Source organism: Muntiacus reevesi, chromosome 2 (genome assembly GCF_963930625.1).
Source record: "Muntiacus reevesi chromosome 2, mMunRee1.1, whole genome shotgun sequence".
In the NCBI taxonomy this organism is placed as follows: domain Eukaryota; kingdom Metazoa; phylum Chordata; class Mammalia; order Artiodactyla; family Cervidae; genus Muntiacus; species Muntiacus reevesi.
In genome coordinates, this window is record NC_089250.1 from 183,385,432 (window position 1) to 183,411,721 (window position 26,290).

The 26,290-nt window shown below is 54.0% G+C and overlaps 2 protein-coding genes and 1 pseudogene across 6 annotated transcripts; 1 reads left to right on the forward strand and 2 right to left on the reverse strand.

The window, feature by feature from the left end:
* The first annotated feature begins 1,856 nt into the window (after positions 1-1,856).
* ALG1 (ALG1 chitobiosyldiphosphodolichol beta-mannosyltransferase) lies at positions 1,857-15,695 on the forward strand. Of its 3 annotated transcripts, none has more exons than XM_065924288.1 (13): positions 1,857-2,082; positions 2,999-3,076; positions 3,412-3,515; positions 4,733-4,881; positions 7,044-7,133; positions 7,764-7,874; positions 8,611-8,732; positions 8,886-8,924; positions 9,210-9,269; positions 10,407-10,517; positions 12,001-12,115; positions 12,956-13,031; positions 14,134-15,695. In XM_065924288.1, the coding sequence occupies exons 1-13, from the start codon at positions 1,875-1,877 to the stop codon at positions 14,263-14,265; spliced, it is 1,395 nt and encodes a 464-aa protein (XP_065780360.1). In that variant the 5' UTR covers positions 1,857-1,874; the 3' UTR covers positions 14,266-15,695. The 3 variants fall into 3 exon arrangements, with proteins under 3 accessions (XP_065780360.1, XP_065780361.1, XP_065780363.1); XM_065924291.1 differs by lacking the exon at positions 1,857-2,082 and adding an exon at positions 2,143-2,388; XM_065924289.1 differs by lacking the exon at positions 10,407-10,517 and having other exon boundaries at positions 9,210-9,253; positions 11,915-12,115.
* LOC136158468 (large ribosomal subunit protein eL33 pseudogene) lies at positions 5,540-6,536 on the reverse strand (annotated as a pseudogene).
* On the reverse strand, positions 11,350-26,280 carry EEF2KMT (eukaryotic elongation factor 2 lysine methyltransferase). 3 transcript variants are annotated; one of them, XM_065924293.1, is made up of 8 exons: positions 26,171-26,280; positions 24,111-24,173; positions 22,710-22,790; positions 22,035-22,136; positions 18,753-18,886; positions 18,373-18,668; positions 17,055-17,204; positions 14,894-15,159 (listed from the first exon to the last, which is right to left on the reverse strand). In XM_065924293.1, the coding sequence occupies exons 1-8, from the start codon at positions 26,264-26,266 to the stop codon at positions 15,059-15,061; spliced, it is 1,023 nt and encodes a 340-aa protein (XP_065780365.1). In that variant the 5' UTR covers positions 26,267-26,280; the 3' UTR covers positions 14,894-15,058. The 3 variants fall into 3 exon arrangements, with proteins under 3 accessions (XP_065780366.1, XP_065780365.1, XP_065780364.1); XM_065924292.1 differs by lacking the exon at positions 14,894-15,159 and adding an exon at positions 16,324-16,753; XM_065924294.1 differs by lacking the exons at positions 14,894-15,159; positions 17,055-17,204 and adding an exon at positions 11,350-11,527.
* Between the last annotated feature and the right edge of the window lie 10 nt (positions 26,281-26,290).

Consider the following 26,290-nt stretch of genomic DNA (forward strand, 5'->3'; position numbering starts at 1 on the left):
ACAAGAGGGGGCCTCTCAGATGTGAAGTCCTCTCCCTTAGTTCACAGGTCGGGAAAGCCAGCTGACAGAGAGGGATGTGCTTGATCCCCTGATCAAGGAGCCCCTGAGGCGGGGGTCTCCGGATCCCAGCCCGGTCCCACCACAGACGGTGCCTGGAGGGGCGGGGTCCGTGTTCTGGTCTCATGACCCCAGCAAGACAACTGAAGGTGGGGCCTCCCTGGAAACTGGGGGGTTGAGGCTGCCCACAGACAGCCCATCCCTCCATCTACACATATTTACTCCTCCTTCCTCACCCTCTTCTGCTTGGGTTTCAAGCCCTGCCTCAGCCACACACTCACTAAGGGTGTGACCTTCAGGAGTCACAGAGCTTTTGGGAGAAGGAAATGAGCTACGTGCCACGTCCTGAGCTCGGTTCTAGGGTCCCTGGCGCTGCTCTGTCTGGGTTTTCATTGAGGGAGGAGGTGCAGTGTTGATTTTTTGTCCAACACGTGAGTGGGTGGGGGGGAGGGACTCCTGGAGCAGGTGGTCCCTGTGCCTGACTCTGGGCATTCTGGGGAAGCTCCCAAGGTGAGGGCAGTGGGGTGACTTCAAGGGGACCCCTTTTAAAGTCAAAACACTGTCACAGAGACCCACACAAAACTCTTTAGTGTGGTTACCTTGGGAGGTGAGACAGGAGGGTTAGTGAAACTTTCCCTTGTTACAATGGATCAGTTCTGTTCCTCAGTCGTGTCCGACTCTTTGCGACCCCATGAACTGCAGCACGCCAGGCCTCCCTATCCATCACCAACTCCCGGAGTTTACTCAAACTCATGTCCATTGAGTCGGTGATGCCGTCCAACCATCTCATCCTCTGTCATCCCCTTCTCCTCCTGCCCCCTATCCCTCCCAGCATCAGGGTCGTTTCAATGGATACTTAACATCATTATGGTTTTTTTTTTCCTTCCTTGTCCTTTTTCTCTCTCTATATATATTTATTTTTCTTCTTCTTATTTTTTTGGATATGCTATGCTGCTTGTGGAATCTTAGTTCCCCCACCAGGGATTGAACCCTCAGCTCTCAGCAGCGAAAGAGCGAAGTCCCAATCACTGGACTTCCAGGGACTTCCCTACAACATGTGCTGTGCTGCCATTTCAGTCGCGTCCGACTCTTTGCGACCCTATGGACTGTGGCCCACCAGGCTCCCCTGTCTATGGGATTCTCCAGGCAAGAACACTGGAGTGGGTTGCCTTGCACTCCTCTAGGGAATCTTCCCGACCCAGGGATAGGATCTGTATTTCTAAAGACCCCTGCACTGGCAGGCAGGCTCTTTAGCACGCATGCCACTTCAAGTACAACGTACATCCTGAAAAATGCGTAAGCTCGCTGCTTGACGAATTTTCCCAAATGGACCACACCCACCTTACAAGCACTCAGATCCAGAAACCGACCACGACACGCCTCCCCACCAGCTCCCAACTGCCCCCACCCCAACTCACTCCCCGATCCTCCAAAGCAGATCACCCCCTGACTTCATACAATAAAGAGTCGTTTTGATTTTTATATGATAGAACTAGCTGCTATGCATTCTGGCATCTTGCCCCTTTTCTTAACATAATACAAGGTTCAAACGAACTGCTATTTCAGTATACTGTAAATTATCTTAGAAATTTGAAGAAAGAAAAAATGTTCCTAGCTCCCTACATAATAACAACTTTACCCTAATACCACTAAAGCTTGGCTCCCTGGGGCTCCTCGGAGGTTCCGCGGGCCCGGGCTTAGGGAACCAGGTTTCCTCCCCTCTTGTCTCCGCCCACCTCGGAGGCTCGGTCTGCGGCTGCGCACTGCACGCCCGGCCGGCGGGAGCGCGGTCACGTGACGGGCGCCGACCCGCCAAGATGGCGGCCTTCTACGTGGCGCTCCTGGCGCTGTCGGTGTCCTTGCCGCTGCTGCTGCTGGTGGCGTGGAAGCACTGGCGGTGGGGGCGCGCGGCCCGCCACGTTATTGTCGTGGTGCTGGGCGACGTGGGCCGCAGCCCCCGCATGCAGTACCACGCGTTGTCACTGGCCAAGAGCGGCTTCTCCGTGACCCTCTTGGGGTTCTGCAGTGAGTGCCCGGGGCTCTGGGAGGGAGGCTGCGCTGTCAGCCCCTGACCCTCGGCTTTGACCATCCCAGGGGGCGGGCCGCGGCGGGGCGCCCGCTTTCTCTCTCTCCTCCCTCGGGCAGCCCTCCCAGACTGTTACGGCCTGGACGGCTGTTGCCAGGTTTCTGCATCTCCACCCCCGCCCCAGCCTGGATGTTGCTAGAGACCTAGGAACAGTCAGCATTAACCGAGCGCCTGCCATATGCCAGGACTGTCCTAAGCTAGATGGGACTGGAACCCAGATGGGTGTGACCCCAGGGCCAGTGCTGGTAAGCACATCTCTGAGGCTGTGTCTGAGCCGACCGGCAACTTATCTCCATTCCTCACCCTCTTTGCAGAGCTCTGCAGGCAGGAGATGTTTCATTTTCTCAGCGTGTTGAGCTTGTCCCTTTAGTGTGAGGAGGCAGAGGTGTCTGCTCCTCCGTCTTCCCCCACGCTGACATTTTCAGAAGGTAGCTCTAAACATACCCCATATCAGGGGAAAGCAGGAATAGTACCGGTTGCCTCAGGTCCTTGTTTAGAGTCTGCTACCCCAGGGTGAGGTGCGGGAGTGGAACTTCCTAGAGGTCTCCCTGTGATGTGATAATTCTATCATCCAGGAAACCTAGGTCAGCTTGAGTGCCTGCCTTGTGCCTGGCATTGTGTTAAGTTGAAAGTGGATAAGATTCTGACCTTCCTCCTGTGGTTGATCTAGAGAAGTCTGGACAAGAACTGGCCTCATTCTCTGTTTTAGCTACTGAGGAACAGAGAGGTTTTGGGAAAGTCTTACTTTCCAAAACGCTCTTCCTTATTCAGACTGGGGAGGGGGTGAGGGGTGGGGCAGGATCATCAGACTTTAAATTAGGTTGTCCAGCACATTAAAGAGGACATTCTTTTCAGACTCCAAACCCCACGATGAGCTCTTGCACAGCGACAGAATTCAGATTGTGAGTCTGACAGACCTTCAGAGACTTGCAGGTAGGAGGCACTCAATTCTAGATTCTGTGTGTGTGTTTTGGTGGGGGGGGGGGGGGATCTGCAAATTACCAAGAACTCCTTTACTAATGGGGCTTCCCAGGTGTCTCACTGGTAGAGAATCTGCCTGGTAAGGCAGGAGTTGCGGATTCAGTCCCTGGTTGGGGAAGATCCCATGGAGAAGGAAATGGCAACCCATTCCAGTAGTCTTGCCTGGGAAACCCCACGGGCAGAGGAGCCTGGTGGGCTACAGTCCCTGGCGTCACAAAGAGTCAGACATGACTTAGCGACTAAACACCAACAGCCTTTACTAGTGACAGCTGTTTTCTGTCTTGCAGTTGGGCCCCACATTCTCCAGTACGGAGTCAAAGTTGTATTCCAGGCAGTGCACCTGCTGTGGAAGTTGATGTGCGCGGAGCCAGCAGCCTACATCTTTCTCCAGGTATGTGTCAGCCCCGCCTCCCACTGTGAGAACCACTGTTGATAGTTTTCTTTACTTTCTAGTCTTTTAAAAATGTACAAACTGGTAAATGAATTGCATATTCATGTGTGTATATGTAAACTTTTAAACACTTGAGTAGGAGCCTGTGGCCTGTGTCCATCCTGTTTATGACACCCATCCTTTCTGTTTTTCAATGTCATTACAGATAGTTACTTATTACACATCTAAATGTTTTACATGCATTATCTCATTTAATTTCTCACAACAATCCTAAGAAATAGGTTCTTGTGTTATGTACACATAGAGATGAGAAAACCTGAACCCAGAGAGGTTCTGTAAATAACAGATTGTCACACAGCTGGGAAGTGCTGGAGTGATTTGAACTAGGTCTTCATTCTAGTTCTGAGGTTATGGTCTTAGCCTCTTACCATCACTGCTTTTTAACAGAAAAGTTTCTTCTTTTAACTGACTGTATCGTATCCCAATGTGATATATACCCTGCTGTATTTATTTAGTATCATCTTAATAAACACTCAGATTCTTCCTGTTTTTTTTTTTTTTTTAACATATCTGGCAAAGTGGCTAAGAGCGTCAGTGAACATATGTCTTTTGCATGCGTCCAGTTTCTCTTTTAGGATAAATTCCTAGTAAGGGAAGTGTTTGGTCAGAGTCCATATACTTTAAAATGTGATTACTGGATAGTCCTAGAGTAAGGTTGGGTTATTTTATCCCCCACCCAACAGAGAGGCCTTTCCCCCCTCATCCTCACCACCACCAGCTATCATAAGTGTTATGAGTTTCCATTCTGACAGATGAAAAATGGTACCTCCTTGTTCCATTTTTCATCTCCTTGGGTATCAGTGCTCTTGTACTTTTTATGTTGATCAATTTTCTTTTCTTTCTTTCTTTTTAAATATTTATTTGGCTGTGCTGAGCCTTAGTTGTGGCATGTAGGATCTAGTTCCATGACCAGGGATTGAACCAAGCCTACCTGCATTGGGAATGTAGTCTTGGCCACTGGACCATCACGGACAACTATCTGATCAGCTTTCTTTTTTATGACTTTTTATACTTTTTGGTGAAGAAGAGGGTCTTCTGCTTATCGATTTTAAGAGTTCTGTAAACATAATTGACTCTTGCCATGTATGTTATTTTCACTTGGTTTATTCTCAACCATGGTCTGGTTCCTCCTTTTCATTCACGTCTCTCTTTCCCAGAACCCTCCAGGCCTGCCCGCCATTGCTGTCTGCTGGTTCGCGGGCTGCCTCTGCGGGAGCAAGCTTGTCGTCGACTGGCACAACTACGGCTATTCCATTATGGGTCTGGTGCACGGCCCCAGCCACCCCCTCGTTCTGCTGGCCAAGTGGTGAGGGTCTGGAAGGAGGGCGCAGACACTGACCCCAAACTGCAGTGGGAAGAAGGGCCAGTGCAGAGACCTGGGGAAGCTGGTCCCCTGTGTGCCCTGTAGGGGTGAGGGTAAGGCTGGGGTATTGGGGTGATGCTCATAACCAGTGATAAAAACAGGCCTGAGCAAAGGAGGGCATTTGTTGGCCCATGAAAGTGAGAAGTCTTGAGAAATGGACTTTGAGCACAGAAAGGGAGTCATCAGGACCCTGCTCACCTCTCCCTTTCCACACTTCCTTCTGGAGGTATTTCTCAGGTTCTGGGAGCCCCTTGCTCCCATCCGCATCCCTTCCAACTCTGTTGGGAGGGCAAGCCTGACTCCTGCTCACCTGCTGTCCTCTGACCCCTACTGAGCCTGGGACGCTTCAGGACCCTGTTGTCTCAGGCTTGGGACAAGTGCTCAGCCAGAGAGCTGAGGTCCCTGGTGCACGCAGACCAGATCCCCAGATGCAAAGTGGGGGCTGCTGTTGACAGCTGGGGGTGTGGGCCACAGTCTGTGAGCTGTGAGCTGGGGGGAGGGAAGAAGGGCCTCGCGAGCAGGTTGTGCTTGCAAGAGGAAGCAATGCCATGTTCTTTCCTTTAACAAATCCACACTTCTATTTATTTACTTGTCAGTAAGTTTAAATCCTTGAAGGGTACAGTGTCACACAGATTCTGTGTCCAGCGTTCTTAGCAGGAAGGTTGCTTCAGAATTTGGCAGAAACCATGCCACCCATGTTTCCATGAGCATGAGACAAAAACCATGTCTTTCCCCAGATTGCTCTGGTTTTTTGAGGTTCTCCACTAGCGTCACTTGTTCTTTGCTTTATACACACAAGCACATCTCTTGCCTGGATAGAATTCAGCTTCATCTCAAGCACATACACCTTCAGTTTTCGGGAGAGCTGTGTGCTCCCTCTGGTTCCGTAGACCCTGCTTACGGCCTGCAAAAATGGCCTTGGACCACCACAGCCTGCCAGACATACTGGTCACTTTAGAAGTCCTGTTCCCAGCAGGCTTCCACAGGGTCCAGGATGGCTGAAAGAGCAGTGCTGGGTTCTGAGCCCGAATTCTGCTGCCTGCCTCGGCATGGACTTGTGGCCTTGAGCCATCGGCCGGCTGCGGCCTTTCCCCTGGTGGGTCACTCGTGGGTGGTAGTCACGGCGGCTGTCGGTGCACTGGCTGCATGCCCAGCCTCAGCCCATCCAGACTGCACTGCCGCCCAGGGAGGGCGTCCTGTGACTGTTCTTCTTTTACATACCAGGAACCTGGGGCCGGGGGCCCATATGTCACATGCCACACAGCTGATAAGTGTGAGTGCCAGCCTTCCATGCCTGGGACGGACTTCCTCGGGAGCTTTCCCTGCATCCTGAGTGAGGACCAGGCCTTGGTTCACACACACATTCAACAACCCTGCTTGTTTCCAGTTCTTTTCCAGTTCTTCTGGTCACTAAAGCTTGTGTCTCAGTATGGAGCTAATCTGTGGATAACGCCTTTCTGACATTTGCTAGGGCTTCCCAGGTGGCGCTAGTGGTAAAGAACCCGCCTGCGAACGCAGGAGACTTAAGAGATGTGGGTTTGATCATGGGTTGGGAAGATTCCCTGAAGGAGGGCATGGCAACCCACTCCAGTATTCTTGACTGGAGAATCCCCATGGACAGAGGAGCCTGGTCGGCTACAGTCCATAGCATTGCGAATAGTCAGACAGGACTGAAGCGACTTAGCACGCCGCACGTGCAACATTTGCTCAGCTCCCTTTGTGACACAGTGGGAGCGAGCCTCAGCCTCACAGCCTTTGCAGGGAACAGTGCAATGTGCCTGAGATTTAATGATGAGGCCTTTATTGTATTTCTCCTTCATTTTATGGCAGGAGAGACTGAATTTTCCCTTCCATAGTGATAATATGATTTCCCTCGAAAGTAATTTGTTTAAGCTGAAAAGCAATCTGATTTAAAGAAAGATGTGAAGGAAATAATAGTACAGGTGGTGGAACTCAGTGCAAACACTGGGAAGGCACCTTGCCAGTGACCTGATTTGAGAGACCCTAGCTCTGCAGCCTCTTCGATATTAGAAGGTTTCGAGACGCGCGACTGGTGGTGGTGCTTGGCCCGGAGCTCCAGGTTGAACACTGATACTTCTCTTCAGGTACGAGAAGCTTTGCGGACGCCTGTCCCACCTGAACCTGTGTGTGACCAACGCGATGCAGGACGACCTGGCTGAGAACTGGGGCATCAAGTAGGGGTCCCTCCCAGCGCCGTGACTCCCAGCTGCTCTGTCCTGCTGGCAAGGCGTTGGGAGTTCCTGGGGGTTCGGGGAGTGGTTGCTGGTTTGGGGGAGCTGAGCAGGGAGGAGGCTGAAGTTTTTTTTGCCAGCCATCCAGGTGGTCCAGGCAGTTTTGGTGTTGGACCTTCTCTCTGTACTTCTCCCAAGTAATTCTTTTTTAATTGCATTTTTTTAAACTTTGGGTTTTTTGTTTTGTCTGGTCACGCCATGTGGCAGGTGGGATGTTAGTTCCCCAATCAGGGATTGAATGCAGGGCCCCTGTGTTGGAAATGCAGAGCCCTAACCACTGGACTGCCAGAGGAGTCCCTCTCCAAGTCATTCTGAAATTTACTGTTGAGACTTGGATCTCCAAGCACCCTTCTTCTGGATCCTTCTGGGTTTTATTTTCTTTAGGCCTTTCTTTTCCCCTCCCTAGAGCCACCCTACGGAGAAGGCAATGGCAACCCACTCCAGTACTCTCGCCTGGAAAACCCCAGGGACGGGGGAGCCTGGTGGGCTGCCGTCTATGGGGTCACACAGAGTCGGACACGACTGAAGTGACTTAGCAGAAGCAGCAGAGCCACCCCAACGATCTCATTGCAGAGCTGTGACCGTGTACGACAAGCCAGCATCTTTCTTCAAAGAGACGCCCTTGGACCTGCAACATCAGCTCTTTATGAAGCTGAGGCGCACCTACCCTGTGTTCAGGGCCCGGTAAGTCTGCTGTCTTCGGCTTTCGGGTGCCTTTTTTTATGTTCACTGCTGACTTGGGGATTCATCAGACCAGGGGTTGGCAAACTATGACTGCAGGCCTGCTCTGTTTATTTTTATAAATAAAGTTTTATTGGAATGCAATGCGTGCATTCATTTACATATTGTGCGTGGCTGGTTCTGCACTTCAAGAGCAGAGCTGAGCTCGGCAACAGAGACCATATGGCCCCCAAAGTCTACAGGGTCTTGGCCCTTTAAGGCGGTGTTTGCCCGCACTAGGCTGTGGGTGTCCTTACGCTCCTGCCGGGGTTCCTGACCCTGTGGCAGGGTGTGTGCACCTATGTGTTCTCTGGGCACCTCCTGGGGGGTGAGGAGAGCCTCTGTGAGCGGCCCTCCGCACACCTGGTCTTTGTTCAGTAACCTGGGGGCCGTTAGAGGGGGTCACACCACCCTCGTCTTAAGTTGAGGGGGTGATTAGAGCAGTAAGCCCCCTGAAGGCAGGGCTGAGTCGGTCTTGTCTGCTGCTGTGGGCTCAGCACCTGGTGACACATAAGTAATAGGGATAAAGAGAGAAAGCAGGTGCAGGTCGGCGCCCAGGCCCCGGGTGGTCGGGCCACTTGGTGACTCGGATGTGGCCATACCCCAGCTGCTGCCTGTGGGCCTCGCTGGCGGGAGATGGCTGTCCCAGGGCCCGAGAGCCTGCTCTGTGGCAGCTCACGGGCTCTGTCTGCTCCTTCAGCTCAGAATCCTCGGACTCGGGTGCAGAGCGGTCAGCCTTCACGGAGCGGGATGCCTTGAGTGGAGCGGTGACCCGTCTCTGCGGGCGGCCGGCCCTGTTGGTCAGCAGCACGAGCTGGACAGGTGTCAGGACCCTCCCGAGCACGTGGGGCTCCTATGAGCATCAGTCCTGCGCCCCTACATTTTCAGGACCCCGATGAGAAAGGGGAGCGCACTGAGCTGGGTGGGGAAGCACCTAGAAACCAACTCATGACACTCAGTTCTCTTTTCTCGTAGAGGATGAAGACTTCTCCATCTTGCTGGCGGCACTAGAAAGTAGGTGTGTGGCTGTGGTCAGGAGCTGGGCTTGCCGGGGTGTCCTCAGCTGCGGGATGCTCTCTTGGCCTCGCATGGTGCCCTCGGCAGAGTGTTCCAGGGTCACTGGGCGGGCCAGCCTGAGGACACAGGGTGGTGGCGGGCCCGAGTCCCTATTTGGGTCAGTGAGTGACCTGCCTGGCCTTGAAGCATCCCCTCCAGGATTGTGTGGCTGGGAGCAGTGCCCTGCCCTCCACCCCTCCCATTAGCCTGGTCTTGATTTCACGTATTTTTTTTTAAATGCAGAGTTTGAACAGTTGATCGACAGTGGGGAATGCCTTCCTTCTCTGGTTTGTGTCATAACAGGTACCCACCCGGGAGCAGCCCTGTTCTGTATTAGATGGGGCGCTAGAGGGGACAGAAGGCCCTCCCCACGTCAGGCCTGTGATGTTTGCGGTCTCGTTGATCCTCACCCTAGCGCTCTGATGCGTGGTTCTCTCTGCCAGCTTAACAAGAGGGGCAGGCTGAGGATCACAGGGTCTTCATGGCAGGGCACAGAGTCTAGATTCAAACCTCAGATCGGGTGACCTCAGAGATACTGAACTTTCTACTGCACAGTGATTTTCGAGCCTCTTCCCTTAAAAAATAGTTCTCTTTCTTTTTTTCTGGCTGTGGTGGGTCTGCGTTGCTGTGCAGACTTTTCTCTGGTGGCGGGGGGCGGGGGCCACTCTGCAGCTGCGGCGTGTGGGCTTCTCGTCGTGGCAGCTTGTCTCATTGCAGAGCATGGGCTCTAGGGCGTGTGGGCTTCAGTGGCTGCAGCGTGAGGGCTGAGTAGTTCCGGGCCCTAGGGCACAAGCTCAGTAGCTGTGGCATACGGGCTTAGTAGCTACACAGCGCGTGGGATCTTCCTGGATCAGAGGTCTAACCCATGTCTCCTGCATTGGCAGGCAGATTCTTTACCACTGAGACACTAGGGAAACCCTCTTTTGATTTCATTTTTAAACGAGCGTCCGCTGTCCAATGTGAACCTGTTTGCAGTGCAGAGAGAGAAGCAGAGGAGGTTTGGTTGGAGGAGGAGGGCCCTGGGCCAGCAGCCCTGCCTTGGACACCCCTCTCCTCCTGGCCCCCTGGACCCCCAGGGGTGGCAGGGGCCCACTGCTCACGTTGTGCTGCCTGGGGGTCCTAGGGGTCCTCGATAGGGCACGGGGCAGCCTGTGTGAGAAGCTGTCTCGGTGACAAACTCTGATGACTGGCCAGAGTTTGTCCCAGACACAGTCCCAGCCTGAGGTCCCCTGGGCACAGGTTGCTGGGGGAAGGGCCGTGGTGTTAGCGGTCAGGGTGCACACCCCCGGGGGGGTGTTTCTGGAGGGCGCCAGGCTGGGGGCCTGATGGGAGCTGCCGAGTGTGGGCTGCCTTCTCACGCCCTCGCAGGGGCTTCCCAGGCCTGGGTCCGTGGGTTGGGGTGGAGGGGCGCCCAGTGGGTGACTGCATTTCCCCTGCCAGGCAAAGGGCCTCTGAAGGACTATTACAGCTGCCTCATCCATCAGAAGCGCTTCCAGCACATCCAGGTCTGCACCCCATGGCTGGAGGCTGAGGACTACCCCTTGCTTCTGGGTAAGAGTGTCTGGTGGGAGGCCTGCAGGAGAAGGGAGGGCTTTACAGGGGAATACCCTAGAGCAGCGGGCCTCCTGGGGGCTCAGTGGTAAAGAACCTGGCTGCCAATGCAGGAGACAGAGGTTTGATGCCTGATCCGGGAAGATCCCCTAGAGAAGGAAATGGACACCCACTCCAGTATTCTTGCCTGGGAAATGCATGACATTTCCAGAGGAGCCTGGCGGGCTGCAGTCCATGGGGTCACAAAAGAGACCAGACTTAACAACTAAACAGCAACAAACAACCCGAGGGCTGCTGCTGCTAAGTCGCTTCAGTTGTGTCCGACTCTGTGCGACCCCATAGACAGCAGCCCACCAGGCTCCTCTGTCCACAGGATTCTCCAGGCAAGAACACTGGAGTGGGTTGCCATTTCCTTCTCCCAATCCGAGGGCAGGGGACAGTTTTTCTGAAAAGGGCCAGATGGTAAATGTTTTACCAGCTTCTTTTGCACATTCCCTGTTTTTATAACTCTAAAGATTTAAAGCCATTCTCTGCTTAGGGGCCCTCCACACGCAGGCCTCAGGCTGGGATGGGTCCTGGCTGGACTCCTGGAGACAAGGCAGTTTCCTGGTGCGCCTGCTCCTCCCTGTCTGTTTGCCAAGGTCCCGTCTGAGTGCTCTGGGGCTCCACGCCACCCAGCTCAGTCCTGCTGTTCCCATGGGCAGAAGGGCTGGGCTGGGCTGGGTTAGGGCCACTTCCCAAGTCAGGGAGGTGCAGAGACCAAGAGTTCAACAGTGCGGACTTAGCCAGTGAGGACAGCCGCCTGCCTCTTGCCGTCTTGACCCCTCTGGGGGAGCTTGTTGGCTCAGTGCTGATCGATCTCAGCATCTAAGTAATCATCTCGGGCGGGCCGTCCCTCTGCAGGCAGGAGCTCCCAGGGCGCTGAGTGATACGAGGGTGCATCCTTGGTTCTGTCTACACAGTGACAGCTGTTTTTCTGTTGCGTCTGCTTTGGGTTCTTTCTGTAATTCCTGTGATAAAACACAAACAAAAACATGCCATTTTCCCACTTTTTAATGGTGTGCAGTTCACTGGCACTGATTACGTTCACGGTCTCTTGTCGTCACTGCCACTGTGTCTTGCCAGAACATTTTCATCACCCCAGCAGAAACTCTGAACTCAGTAAGCAATAATTGCTGCAACTTCTAAACCAAATTGTGGTTAAGGAGAAAACGAGGGTCCGTTTATATAAAAACGTTAGTGATGGGCCCGGAGTTCTCAGACAGGGCAGAGCAGACAGGAGCAGCAGGTGGGAAGCACCCCTGTGTCCCTGCCTCAGGCCAGGCCACTCGGCCAGCTCCAGGCATCTGGACGCGGGGTTGGGGGCGTGATTGGCCCGTTTCCTCTCCTCCCCGCAGGCCTTGGTACACAGCCCTGTGGCTGCGTGGTCACCGGGCGCGCAGCCGGCGCTGACCTCGCCCTCGCCCTCACCCTCACCTTGCAGGGTCTGCAGACCTGGGCGTCTGCCTGCACCGGTCCTCCAGTGGCCTGGACCTGCCCATGAAGGTGGTGGACATGTTTGGATGCTGCCTGCCCGTGTGTGCCGTGAACTTCCAGTGGTAGGAGCGAAAAACCCAGTCCCCCGGGGTTATATTCTCAAATCACCAGCTGGCGGGGGGGGCAGGGGTGGCGGGGAACAGCGTGGTTAGAATTGCCGGGAAACCTGGGAGGGTGCCGCTTCTGATCTGTTCAGCTCAGCCACCCCCGGGGAACAGGAGCCCCTGTGGGTGGGCTGTGCCCCACCAAACGGAGTGGCTTCCACTTTGATATTGAGTAAAAATGATGAATCAGATACTCTTTGGGGGTGTGGCATGGTAGCCGGAATTGCCCGCCCGACTCACAGGGACTTATTTTTCTCTCTGTCCCTTTTGTCTCAGCTCATGTAGTTGGGTTCCAGTCAGTTGAATGTGTCTATTTCTGTCTCCACTCTTCTTGGAAAAGATGGCAGGAGAGGGTAGTGTTAGAAGAGGTTTAGGTGCAGTGGCCCCACCATGAGCGGAGGGGCCAGCTTCTAAATGGGAAAGCCAGGATGTTAGACTCTGGGTTCACATCACGTTGGGATCAGCCCCTGATCAGTTCTGAGCCTGTCTCCAGTGTGGTTGCCTTTTACCTGATTTCTCTGCTGTGGAATTAAGAAAAAAAAACAGCAAACAACTCACCAAGAGCGCACATAGCACAAAAAGCCCAGAGGCCCCTTCACTGCCTCTCCTTCCCCAGATCAGTGTGAATTCTTAACACGTGTCCTTCCAGGTCGTTTTTCAGTTCAGACGCTGGAGTCTAAGGACAGGCTCCCTGAAGGGAAGGACAGACTGACTGTTCCTGACCCCCGGCTTAGCCCGTGGATGGGGTGGGTTCTGTTCTCCTGAGAGCTCTCACACCCCCCGCCACTCTCTCTGCAGCTTACACGAGCTTGTGAAACACGGGGAGAACGGGCTGGTCTTCGAGGACTCGGAGGAGCTGGCAGCTCAGCTGCAGGTGGTGTTGTCTGTCTGCCCCACCCCGGTGCTCGCAGGGCTTCGGTGATCTGTTCCTGCCGCTGGGCGGGTGGGCCTGGGCTCGGTCTGGCTGAGGGAGCAGCAGTCTCAGACGCTGGCCCCAGTGGGCCTGGGCAATCGGGGCTCGCCCCACCTGCCATCTGGGTGTATGGAGCTCACACCACACAGATGATGCTAGAGCTGAGTGGACTGTGTGTTATTTAAGGGGTACTGGATGGAGGAGGGAGAGGAAGGCGTGAGGGGCGCTTTCTGGACCAGCCTTGCGAGATGGGTGGGCGTCTTCAAGGGTACTTATTTCTTACTACAAATTACAAAAAGTAATACGTCGTCATTCTTGACAATTGAGCCCAAAGGCAAGAAACTTTGGAAAGGCCTAGAAAGAATTTTAGACTTTGCCATAGTCTGTCAGAACAGCTCAACTCTGTTGTCATGTGAAAGCATCCAGTCTGTGAATGAAGGGGCGTGGCCATGTGCCAGTAAAACTTTGTTTACAAGTTTTATTGGACAAGCGGAGGGCCGCAGGTGTCCCACAGGCTGGCATCTGCAGACACCTTAGTTTAGCAAGGTTGGCGAGAACACAGGCGTTGCCTGGATCTCAGCACATGGGCAGGACGGTGCTGGGCAGACGGCGAGGGGGTGGTGCTCCTGGTGGGAAGAACCGCAGAGCCTGGCGGAGTAGGGGTGGGGGCTGCCGCAGGTCACGGGATGCGGACGGTGTGGGTGTGAACGCTGCTGCCGTCAGGTCGGAACCGCAGGGGGTGGAGTGGGCTGGGGCCGTAGGGCTACCCTCTGTCCTGTGGGAAGGGGGTGCTTGCTGGGTCGAGGTGATGAGAAGAGTTATCATCAGGTTTGGTGGGGAAGCTGGGCCAGAGCCGGAGTTTCGCTGGAGCCCCCGGGACACGGGTGGTTCTGCAGGTGTTGGGGAGGAGGGAGGGTTTCGGTAGGGTGGTGGGGGGAAGGGGGGGATGTCTGGCAGCTGGGTTTGGGGTGCGGCTGGGAAGGGGGAGGAGGGACAGCTCGGGGTGGGGACCTGGGGTGGGACCGGGAAGCCGTGACGAGGTAAGTTCTCATCTTTCTTCCAGACACTTTTCTCGAAGTTTCCCGATCCTGCTGGCAAACTGCACCAGTTCCGCGAGAGCCTCCGGGAGTCAGAGCAACTCCGCTGGGATGAGAGCTGGGAGCGGACGGTGCTCCCTTTGATCTCAGACACGTGACCCCTCGGGCCAGTGAGGTGTCCAGTGCCCACCCGCCTCGCCTTTTCCCTTCCTCCGCAGCAGCCCGCCCGCTCCTGTCCTCGCGGCTGGCGCTGCGGGCCGGATGCCGTGGCGCGGCGCCGCCTGGTGGACGGCTGCTGGAAAGACAGCAGTGGGCACCGCCTGGGGAATGAAGCTCCTGTTGGTAATCAGGGGTTGGTGGCCCAGGAAGCTGGCTCAGCCTCCTTTCTTCTTTGGAGGCTCTGAATCCCTTCTCTCTTTTCTTCTGTCTTCTGTGAGTCTTTCCCCACGTCAGTTTATGAGGGGGGAAATAACTTTCCCGTTATTTGCTTGTGGCATTTTCAAGATCCCTGTTTTGTCTCCTGCTGCACTTGCCAAGTCGTGTCCCTAATATTTTGATTGAAAACAGGCACCGTAGGCCAACCGCGCCCCACCCCTGGCCCAGGGAAGGGACCCCAGGATGTATCCCACATGCAGCATGGCTCTGCGAGGGACGTGTGTCCAGGTTGGGGAAAACACACTTGGTATATGTTTTCATCTCCACAAATGAAATGCTTCTGTCTGAGCCAAAAATTTCACTTCTGACTTATGGCGATTTGCTTAAGAAATACGCCAGCTGGCAGAGAGAGGGTACCCACACACTCGAGCAATTTATATTTTGTTAGAACAGTTTATGGCTCTGGATTCAGAATTTAACATCTTTTGAACATTCAAGTCCAGTGGAAGTTTTATCAGATTCTTTCCAGGACAGTGATTTGATTTTCAGGTTGCCCTTCAGAACCATCTGTAAAAACTACAGCGTTAGTTTCAGAATTGTCATCTCTGAGTGCTCTTCGTAGGGAAACAGTTTCTGGTCGTGATGAGGCACCTCTTCCCATGGGATCCCAGCCTGGCCTGGAAACAGAACAGACGCATCTCAGGGTGCTGGGGTTGGGGGCGGGATGCCACTCTATCAGGATGGGGCTTTGGGACAGATACCCGGAACCAGCCTCCAGGGTGGGACCAGGAACCCCCTTGGTAAGCAGCTCACGGCAGCGAAGTTTCCTGTTTCTGCCCACTGGGCCGTGTGTGTCCCTGTTGGTTCCCCATCGCTTTCTGCCTCTGTGCTCCACCCTCTCACCGAGCACAGCTCACTAGGAGCTGAGGTCTGAACGCACGTCTGCCTGACCACTCAGCCTGGTGCCTTCAGAGGGGCTTATGTCCCCTCTGTAAGCACGGATGTCTGACAAGTCCCTGGCATGGGTTGTTTTGTCGTTAGTTTTTTATGAGTGAAAAATCAGTATTTATAAAAATGAAACACTAGACATACTGTGTTAAGTTTCATGATCCTGCTGTCCAAGTATAACATGTTAATAATGTTAAATAGCATGTATGAAAATCCCCCATGTGTGTATTAATGTGGTTATTTTTAAAAATAAAAATGGGCGGTATATGCTGCGTGTGTGTGTGTGTTAGTCACTCAGTTGTGTCCCACTCTCTGTGACCCCATGGACTGCAGCCCGCCAGGCCCCTGTCCATGGGATTCTCCAGGCAAGAACACTGGAGTGGGTTGCCATTTCCTTCTCCCATATGCTGCATACATACGTATACATATACGGCACATACAGTATATGTATATACTCTATATGCTGTTTAGTACTCAGATTTCTTCACTTAAAATACAGCCTGGAGGGGACTTCCCTGGTGGTCCAGTGGGTAAGACTCTGCGCTCCCAATGCAGGAGGCCCAGGTTCCACCCCTGGTCAGGGAACTGGATCCCACACACCACAACTAGAGATCCTGCATGCTGCAACTAAGACTTGGAGCAGCCAAATACGTATAAAAAAATTGTATTCAAAAATACAGCATGGATATTTTTTCTTGTAAGCATATGAAAAAAGACTTCATTATTCTTTGAGGCCAAACACCCTGTCAGTGGGACAGGGGAGTGGGCGCTGGTCATCTCGGCAGAGGCAGCCGTGGGAGGGCTTTGCTTGGTTTGGGGGTGGGCTTGGGGCTGGTGCAGGGCTCTGCACGGCTGTCCGGTCTGTGTGGGAAGCCCTGATGACGCCTGGCACATGGTTAGGGATTGCAGGGTGGGGGTTGTGGGGTGGCGGGTGGAGACTGTGAGCTGGGTGCCTGGGTCTAGTCCCTGGGTGCCTGGATGATTACTTAGTCGCCCTATACCCCAGTGTTTTTCTGGGTGAGACAGGATGACAGCAGCCCTGTGCCTCCACCAGGTGCTAGAGGGGCTGACACAGGTCAGGTCTAAGGACAGCACCCCCACACCCCGCAGCCAAGTCAGGCAGACCCCCTTTCTCTGAAGCACCCAACCTCTTCCATTTACTGTGTGCTTGATCCAGCGATGGTGGCCGCCGCTTCCCCGAGGGCCCCTGCCTGCCAGCCCTGTCCCACCTCTGAAGGGGATGTTTCCGCTGTACAGTGAGGACCTGGAGAAGATGGTCCAGCTCCCGTCTACTCGGATACAGGCTGGTGTCCACTGCCCTGTCTGTTTCACAGACAAGGAAAGACTGAAGGCTCTCAGAACCCCTAAACACACAGTAGGACTGCTGCTCTCAGACTTCCGAGGTCACTGCATAAGCTGCCTCCCTCCTCCCCTGCTGACCTGGGCGGAGGGTGGGGGTGTCTCCAGCACACCATGGTCTGGGGCTTCCTGGTTTGTCTCCAGGTTGCCCCCCCCTTCTTTTACTTTCCTGGTTTCTGCCCTCCCTGGAGTACTGTGTGGGGCCAGTGCAGTGACCCTACAGGCCTCTCAGAGACAGCAGCCTGGCCTGGGGCCCGGGGCTCACCCAGCTCCGTGGTGAACAGCTGGCACGTCTCCGGGTTGCGGATGGTGAAGGCAATATAGGCATCAGGAGCCCACTGGTCCGTCCGGCAAGCCGAGAGCTTCCGCAGAACCCCGACCAGGGAGAGGACCGTTTCGGGACAATACAGCACGTCTGTGACGGAAACCCAGGTTACTGGAAGGGCTCTCAGGACGAGGGCCTCTGTGCTGACACTCGGAGACGAAGGCCCGGAAAGCAGTGGCTTAATTAGGTTTGTGCTCTTGGACGGTAAGAAAATTACATTGGGTAAAAACAGAAAACCTTACAGCAGAGCAAAAAGGCTGCTGAAAGACACTACAACACATGAAAAATATCCAGGACTCACTGGCGTTCCTTTACAAGAAAAAAAATCCATTCTTTGCCTGTGGCCTGTTTAGAAGACGCTTAATGAAACAAAGCTGAGTCTGCCCCAGGCTTCTGGTTTCCTTCCTGTGGGGACAGGCCCCCTCCCGCCCACCAGCTGGGCCCTCGGGGGCGCGCTGCTTAGACTCCGTGCTCTGCTGCCCTCAGCCTGGGCCTCAGGGCCGTGCCCGGGCCCGAGTGCAGCACCACTGGGCAGATGGGCTGGGTGAGCTCGGCGGAGGAGGACAGGCCTGTTGGTGGCCAGGCCACACGCCACTTTCCTCAAGGGCCCCGTCCTTGCACCAGAAGTGGGTGGGCCCTGCTTGTGGGGCTCATTTCGTGGACCCAGGACAGAGGCATACAGGCAGCGCCCTAGACCTCAGAGACGCACAGGTGTGCACGGAACGGACGTGGGGCCCCCAGAACCCCTTCCCCGACCCGCGGCCCGTCCCAGGGCACACAGAAGAGTCAGGATCAGGTCGTTGTCCATGGTCCTGGAAAGATGCGGCTACAGTGGCCACTTCCGTCCCCATCTGAAGACAGGGGTGTAGGTGGGGCCGGCCCCCTGGGGCTACTCTGGCTTTCTCATCTTTGTTCTGGAAGAGACTGAGAGGCCTCCCTCAGGCTGCTGGAGAGGGACATGAAGTCTGGCTGCTGGGCTGTGGCCTGGCTAAGACTGGTCCCACTGGTCTGGTGCCCTGGGGCCTGTTCTGTTCATTGCACACCTTTCCGGGCAGAGCTGGTTCCTCCATAGGAGGGACCATTCATGTGGGAGGGTGCGTGGCCTCTGTTTCAGACGGGGCGGCTGTGGCCTCGGGGCACCCAGGAGGCATGCCCTGCGCTGTGCGGTCACCCTGGAGGCCCATACAACCCAGGTCCCACCATTCCTCCCGCCAGGCAGCATTCACTCCCCGTGTCCCTGCTGGGAGCCGGGCGGTACCTGCGGCAAGGACGACGTCCGGGTGGAAGGCCGCGAGCTGCGGCGCCGTCACCGTGTCCCAGTCCAGCCGGGCCACCGTCACCCGGGGGTGCTCTGCCTCGAGGGTACGGGGTGCCGGGTGCTGCGCCCGGGCGTCCGTGCCTGGCGCCAACGAGAAGCCATTGAGAAGGACGTTTCCTTGCAGCTGCTCCAGGACGCGGCTGTGACAGTCGCTGAAGATGTACGCACTGGGCCGGCATGCCTTGCAAATGGCCAGGCCCGTGAGGCCGGCCCCACTGCCCAGCTCTAAGGCTGTCCTGGGAGGTGGGGAGAAGGCGCTGTGTCTACGGGTGTGCGGCAGCAGACCCTCCTGGGGGCACGGCCCTGCGCCCCCAACTCACCTGTGAGCGAACACTGCTGGGTTCTCCACGGCCCACTCGGCCAGATAGAGCGCGGCGTTCCACGTGACCAGGCCGGTGGTCCCATGGGATACGATGGCGGTGCTCTCGCAGAGGGTGACCGAGTCACCTGAAGGCTGCGCGGAAACCAGGACAAAGAATTACTAATCCAGCAGTCAGGGCGGACTTGGGGGCCTCAGGGGCCACGTAAGAAAGTAGGATTGGAGTCTAAATGTGATGGGAGCCGCTGGCGGATTCTGAGCAGGCGGGTGATACAACCCTCGTGTGCTCAGCGTGTCGGTGGACAGAAGAGGGAGGCAATGTGGCTCGAGGAGGACCCAAGCCAACAGGCATTTTCTGGAAAAGCCCAGGCGCCCACCTAGGAGGGAATGGGCCTGCTCTGGTAGTGGGGGCAGTGAGACACCCGGGGTGAGGCCTGTAAGGCCACTAGAAACACTCAGAAATGTGTGATAAATGAGAGAAATCAGCATTTCAGAAATAAAGGCTGCTCGAAGGAACGGAAGAATAAAAATAAAACATAAAAGCAGATAAACCCTTAAATATAATTGCTCAGTCGTGCCTGACTCTTTGTGACCCCATGGATTGTAGCCTGCCAGGCTCCTCTGACCATGGGATTATCCAGGCAAGAGTACTAGAGTGAGTAGTCATTCCTTTCTCCACGGGATCCTTCCAACTCAGGGATCAAACCTGGGTCTCCCGTATTGCGAGTAGATTCTTTACTGTCTGAGGCACCAGGGAAACCCTTAAGAGAGGACATGAAAAGCAGTGACATTTTAAAAATTGAAAAGAAATTAAGACATTGTCACAGGTTCAATCATTTCCTCCCCAAATTTGTATGGTTAAGTCCTAATCTCTGGTGCCTCAGAATATGACCTGTTTTTGGAGATGGGACCTTTTTTTTGCGATGCTGTGTGATTTGTGGGGTCTTAAGTTCCCTGACGGGGGACTGAACCCTGGGCCCTCGGCAGTGAAAGTGCAGAGTCTTAACCACTGGACTGCCAGGGAACTCCTGGAGATGGGGTCTTTATGGAGGGAATCAAGTTAAAATGAGGGCATAAACACACACATGCAGGGAGAAGACGGTCGTCTGAGGCCAAGGAGACAGGCCTGGAGCACATCCCTCTCTCTCAGTCTCAGAATCAGCCCTGCCGACACCCCTGATTTTGGACTTACAGCTTCCAGATCAACATTCAGAAAACTAAGACTATGGCATCTGGTCCCATCACTTCATGGCAAATAGAAGGGGAAAAAAGTGGAAGCAGTGACAGATTTTTTTCTTGGGCTCGAAAATCACTGAGAACAGTGACTGCAGCCATGAAATTAAAAGATGCTTGCTCCCTGGAAGGAAAGCTATGACAAATCTAGACAGCATATTAAAAAGCAGAGACATCACTTTGCCAACAAAGGTCCCTATAGTCAAAGCTATGGTTTCTCCAATAGATTTGACTATACGGACCTTTGACTATATGGACATGAAGTCATGTACAGGTGTGAGAGTTGGACCATAAAGAAGGCTGAGCACTGAAGAATTGATGCTTCTGGATTGTGGTGCTGGAGAAGACTCTTTAAGGTCCCTTGGACTGCAAGATCAAACCAGTCAGTCCTAAAGGAAATCAACCCTGAAAATTCATTGGAAGGACTGATGCTGAAGCTCCAATCCTTTGGCCACCTGATGGGAAGAGCCAACTCACTGGAAAATACCCTGGTGCTGGGAAAGACTGAAGGCAGGAGGAGAAGCGGATGACAGAGAATGAGATGGTTGGATGGCATCATTGACTCAAAGGACATGAGTTTGAGCAAGCTCCAGGAGACAGTGAAGGACAGGGAAGCCTGGCATGCTGCAGTCCATGGGGTTGCAAAGAGTCGGACACAACTGAGCAACTGAACAACGACAAAGTGACATGATCTACAACAGACTGAAGTCCTACTGGAATGACAGGAGACCAGTTCACTCTCTTTAAAGGGGGAAGAGTCAAGTCTGTATCCTGCCTTTCTTCCACAACCAAGTATGGACAAAAGGAGGCATTTCCTTACAAAAATCTCTCCAGCTAATGAAAACAAAATGATTCAGAAAGTCACTCTTTTACATCCTCCAAGGAATTAATGGGTCTAAGCTTTAGGCATCTGTAAGTGCCACTACGAAGCAGATAAAAACAGGTGATGAGCTTTCCGGGACCTATGCAGTGTTCTTGCTAAGGGATCAAACAGACAAGCATCCCAGTGAGCCTCCAGTTTGTGGGGAACAGAGGACAGAGGAACAGGCTGAACAGCATCACATGTGTACAACGAAAGCCAGCCTGCACAGAGCTGGCCAGCCCAAACCGCCAGGGGGAGGAGGAGCTGGGGGAACCGTGGAGGAAGGGAGGTTTTGAGCCAGACCTTGTTAATGGACAAGACTAAGTGCAGGCATCGAGAGTTGAGTGCACGGGGCAGCAACAAGACCTCCGAGTGATGACTCTGAAAGGGAGGGAGGGCGGGCTGGGATGGAGGTGGGTCAGAGGTGGGGCCTTGTGGGCTGGCTGCCAAAGTCCTCGGCTAGACTGGCAGTTACCATGGTGGCCGCCTTGCAGCAACTTGATAATCTAATTCTTTGCATGGCTTTTTGTATCTGTATTTTATAACAAAAGGTTAAAGAACAAACAAAAATTGTTGTGTGCAAAATGGATGTTTGTGGGACAGGAAGTCAGATGACCAGCCAGGAGGCCACAGCATTTATCAGGCTGGTGATGGTGGCAGTGGACAGCAGGAAAAGACTGCCGTCCTGCAAAAGTAGTAGGAATGTATGCATGCTACGTTGCTTCAGTTGTGTCTGACTCTTTGTGACCCCATGGACTGTAGCCCACCAGGCTCCTCTGTCCACGGGATTCTTCAGGCAAGAATACTGGAGTGGGTTATCATGCCCTCCTCCAGGGTATCTTCCTGACCCAGGAATCAAACGTGTGTCTCTTATGTCCCCTGCACTGGCAGGCGCGTTCTTTACCACTGAGATACCTGGGAAGCCCACATCTATCCATCAAATATTTACTGAAGTCTGAGCACCAGGTCGCTGCTGTGCAATTCACGTGTGTTACTTAATTTAACCCCAGGTACTCAATAAGACAGGTGATATCTTCGGAAAGGCTTGGTTTACACGTGGGGAAACGAAGGCCCAGGAAGGTTAACTGACCTCGTCTAAGACCACAGAGCAGAAGAGTCAGGGACTGAACCCACACGAGGCTGACGGGACCCTGAATTAACTGTGTGTGGAGGGTGCACGTCTCCTACCAGCAGATAGCTCCGGTGGTAGTGGGTGGGCTCCTCGGCCGTCAGGACCTCCGCCAGCGCCTGGTACAGCTCATCCGATGGCTCTGTGTGGGCAGCCTCGTGCTGGGGGCGGGCAGGGAGAGAGCATTCGCGGGAGGGTTAAGTCGACCCTTGTGATTCAAACCAAGGTTCCACCTCTTCGCTTTTACTCTGACTTGTAAAAATGGCTGGAGGATTTTTACCACATTTGGAGGGGAGATTTGGGATGTGATTGACTGAATATAGGTCACTTGGTTGGGGGGAGCTGGGGGGACCTCTGAGAGGGTTAGGTGAGGTGTGGTGTAGGGCAGCTGGGAGCAGGTGGGGTTTCCCACACTCAGGGGCTGCCTGGGTAGGACTGCGAAGGTTCCGTGGGGCGGGGGGAACCAGGACCACAGAGGAGATGCTGCCACTGCTAGAGACCCCTGGAAGCAGACAGGAAGGACCCTGGCCTCTCCCTTCCTCCCACTCTCCACAGTGTCTCACTGATGGAAGCCCGCTGGGAGTAGCTGCCCAGGGAGCCCCCTGCTCTACGGGCGTCTGCAGAGCAGGAAAAGAGAACGGGGTGGATCTGAGCTGCAACAGGCTAAGTCCACCTCTGAAGAGCCGGCTGGGTCCCAGACGTTGCCTACTGGGTGGACAGTGCCTGTCACTGACCTTTCTGATGAGCTCGGAGAGAAAGCTCCGGACATACTTCACTGATGGTGGGTGCTTCATGCACAGAGGGTGCTTCACGGTCTGTGAGAAGGAACACAGTTTGGGTTGCAGGTGAGACTTCGTCTTAAGTCTTCCACGGGCTTCGAGTGAATACAGGGCAAACCCCAGTTACCCGATCCCTGGATTTCTGGCCCTGGGTGATCCTCATGCAACTGAAAGAGTTTAAGATATCAGCCCTTTCCTAAAAATATTTCTCCACTACAGTGGCAGAAGGAGATCAAACCAGTCAATCCTAAAGGAAATCAATCCCGAATATTCACTGAAAGGATTGACGTTGAAGCTGAAGCTCCAATACTTTGGCCACCTGATGTGAAAAGCCGGCTCATCGGAAAAGACCCTGATCCTGGGAAAGACTGAAGGCGGGAGGAGAAGGGGATGACAGAGGATGAGATGGTTGGATGGCATCACCGACTCAATGAACATGAATTTCAGCAAACTCCAGGAGATACTGGAGGACAGAGAAGTCTGGTGTGCTGCAGTCCATGCAGCTGCAAAGAGTTGGACACAACTGAGTGACTGAACGACAATGCTGGCACAGACCACGGCAGTGTTTCTAATGCTCTTTCTGGGCAGGAACATGGAGCATATGGGCCCAAGCTAACACCCTGCTATAGACCGAATATTTGTGTCTACCCCAAATTGACATGTTGACTCTAATACCCAAGGTGATGCTATCACGAGGGGCCTTTGGGGTGTGATTATGTTATAAGGGTAAAGACTCCATAAGTGGAACTAGTGCTCTTTTAAAAGAGACCTCAGAGAGTTCCCTCTGCCCCCTGAGCCATGTGAGGACATGGCAAGAAGACAGCCCTCCATGAATGAGGATGTGGGCCCTGAAAAGACACTGAATCTGCTGGCGTCTTGATCTTGGACCTCCCAGCCTTCAGAACTGACAGAGAGAAATTCCTGTTGTTTATAAACCATGCAGAGTGTTGTGTTCTGTTATACCCCTTAGTATGTCCAAACCCCAACTCCAAAAAGCAGGGGCCCACCCACAACTAGAAAAAGACCCGGTGGACAAGACTGCTTATTTTGCCTTTAAAAGTAAAGAAGAAAGTCTCTGAGCAGCGAGCAAAGACTAGATGTACCTACAGCTGTCATCCCCATTTCCTCTGTGGACGCTTTTAAAAAACATCCCCCAGATTCCCTCCTCTCATGCAGCGTATTGTGTATTCTGATGTCTTTATCTAAGAAAACAAAAGAGCCTGAGTTGTCTGAGGCGCTCACGCCAGATGTAATGTCTTTCTTTTTAAAGGATACACGCGCACCCAGGGTGCTTCTGTTACCTCTTTACGGGGAAATCAGGCCAGTGATGCGTTCCAGGGATTCTGTGATTCTTACCTTCTGCAAAATATCCAGCAGCAGCTCAGAGCCTGACGAGTCCCTTAGTTTCTCTTCTAGGCTCTATCCAAAGAGAGAGAGGTGGTTAAGAGAGAGAAATCTCAAGGGCATTATCGCAGGAACATTAAACATGCAATAGGACATGTTGGCAAAGTGCTAAGTGATCTCTCCCCAGGGACCTGGGGCCAAATGATGCAGAAGCCACAGGCAGCTGAAAGCCTGACCTTGAGAAGTCCTGGGTTACACCTGGATGAGTCACAGAAAATGTCAGAAGACAGGCTGCTGGTCTGCATTAGCCGTGGCAGCTTAGTCTCACCTGGGTCTCACAGACCAGCTCTGTGGCTGAACTAGTCAGCCAGGAATTACGGGGGGAGCCATGGTCTTAACACCTGACGGGCTCCCCAAGACCTCCCCACGGCAGGCGGACTGCTTTACTCCGCAGGTCCCAGCTCCTGCGTCACCTCCTTGGAAGGCCTTCCTGACCCCCAATTTGATACATTTCTGTTTTATTGACTTTACAGCCACTGTCATCTCCCCGTGCTCTCTTGCTTATTCATTTACTTGTTTATCCTCTGGCTCTCCCATCTGGGCAGGGCCTTGTCTGTACACTGCTGAGCCTGGTGCCTGGCTCATGCAAGGCATTCTGTAAACATGTGGTGACAGAATGAAAATACGAGCTAACCCATATTCATGTAATCCTGGGACTTCCCTGGTGGTCCAATGGTTAAGAATCCAAGCTTCCACTGCAGAGGGCACGGGTTTGACCCCTGGTCAGAGAACTAAGATCCTGCCTGCTGGTGATGAGGCCAAAAAACAAACAACCCCCCCCCCCCCCCGCCCACATATTCATGTAATCATGACAACAGTCCTATGAGGTTATATCATTATAACCCCATTTTACTAATAAAAATATGAAGGTACAGAGAGACAAAGTCACTTGCCCAGGGTCACACGGCTTGTGGGGTGTCGGCCGAGGATTCAGAGCTGGCAGGCTGTCTCCCAGATCTGAGCTCTGACTTTTCTAGTCAAACCAATGACAGCAATAGTCCCCACCACATGGGTGCTGTGGGTGAGCCTATGCCAGCACTTAGCATAGGCCTGGTGAAGAGTAAGCACTCATTTCACGTAAACAATTATAGGCGATACGCATGGGCCTCACAGATGCTGTTATGAAGGTTTAAATTTTGGGTTAAAAAATGGACATATTCCTTTCTGACGGGAAATGATCTCCTAGGATGCCAAATGATTTATGTCAGTGAAAGAACAGATACTGATCTCCCCTCTTAAGACGGGGCAGACCTGGGGAGGGTTCTGTGTCCAAACTGAGTCATCCCAGTGAGCTCACCACACGTAAACTATGAAGGATGCAGTGTCATTAGAGCCCCTGCCTTGGCAGAATAAAGCTGCTACCCCGGCCCTGAGCCTGTGTGCAAATGGCAGGTCCCTAGTGCAAGGAGGTGAGCTCTTCTGTCTCTCTTCGGGACTGTTTTGTACCTCCCTGCCTCGTCCATCAGCTGCCTCTGAGAGGACCTGTCCAAAGCTGCTGATACACATGAAAAGCTGAGGCCCGAGAGGGCCTGTGACCTGGTCACTGAACTCAACACAGCGTGATCTCCCGCTGTCCTGAGCATGCTGGCTGCTTAAACGAGCAGCAGCAGCTGTTACCCAATGGCTAGGATAACAGGCTAAAAAACCTTTTTTTTACCCAACTGTCCATGACCCTAAAAAACCCAAAGAAAAGGAGAGCTGGGAGGAAATCTCACATTCCTCCAATTCGTGGGGCCGTTTGCAAAGGCCGGTGAAGGGCGGCGAGGGTCCAGGGGAAGACGGTGCTGAGGGCTGAGAGCAGGGTGCGCCCAAGGGCGCACCGGTGGAGCACCTGCCTCCTCGCCGCCAGCCCGCGAGGCCCCCGCGATCCCGGGGGACCGGACGTGCTGCTCAGACCAGCGAGGTAGCAGAGGCCATCACGTGGCAGAGAGGGCGGGGGTGTGAGTCCGCAGCCCCGCTCACCGCGAACCCCCGGCGCTCCCCACCCACCTTCCGAGCCCCTTGCCGCCCACCTGCCAGGGGAAGGAGCGCAGTGCGCGCGCCGCCAAGAAGCGGCGCTCGAAACCCCGCAGCAGGCGCGCGGCATCCGCTCTCTCCTCCGGCGCCATGGTGGGGCGGGGCCGCGGCGTTGC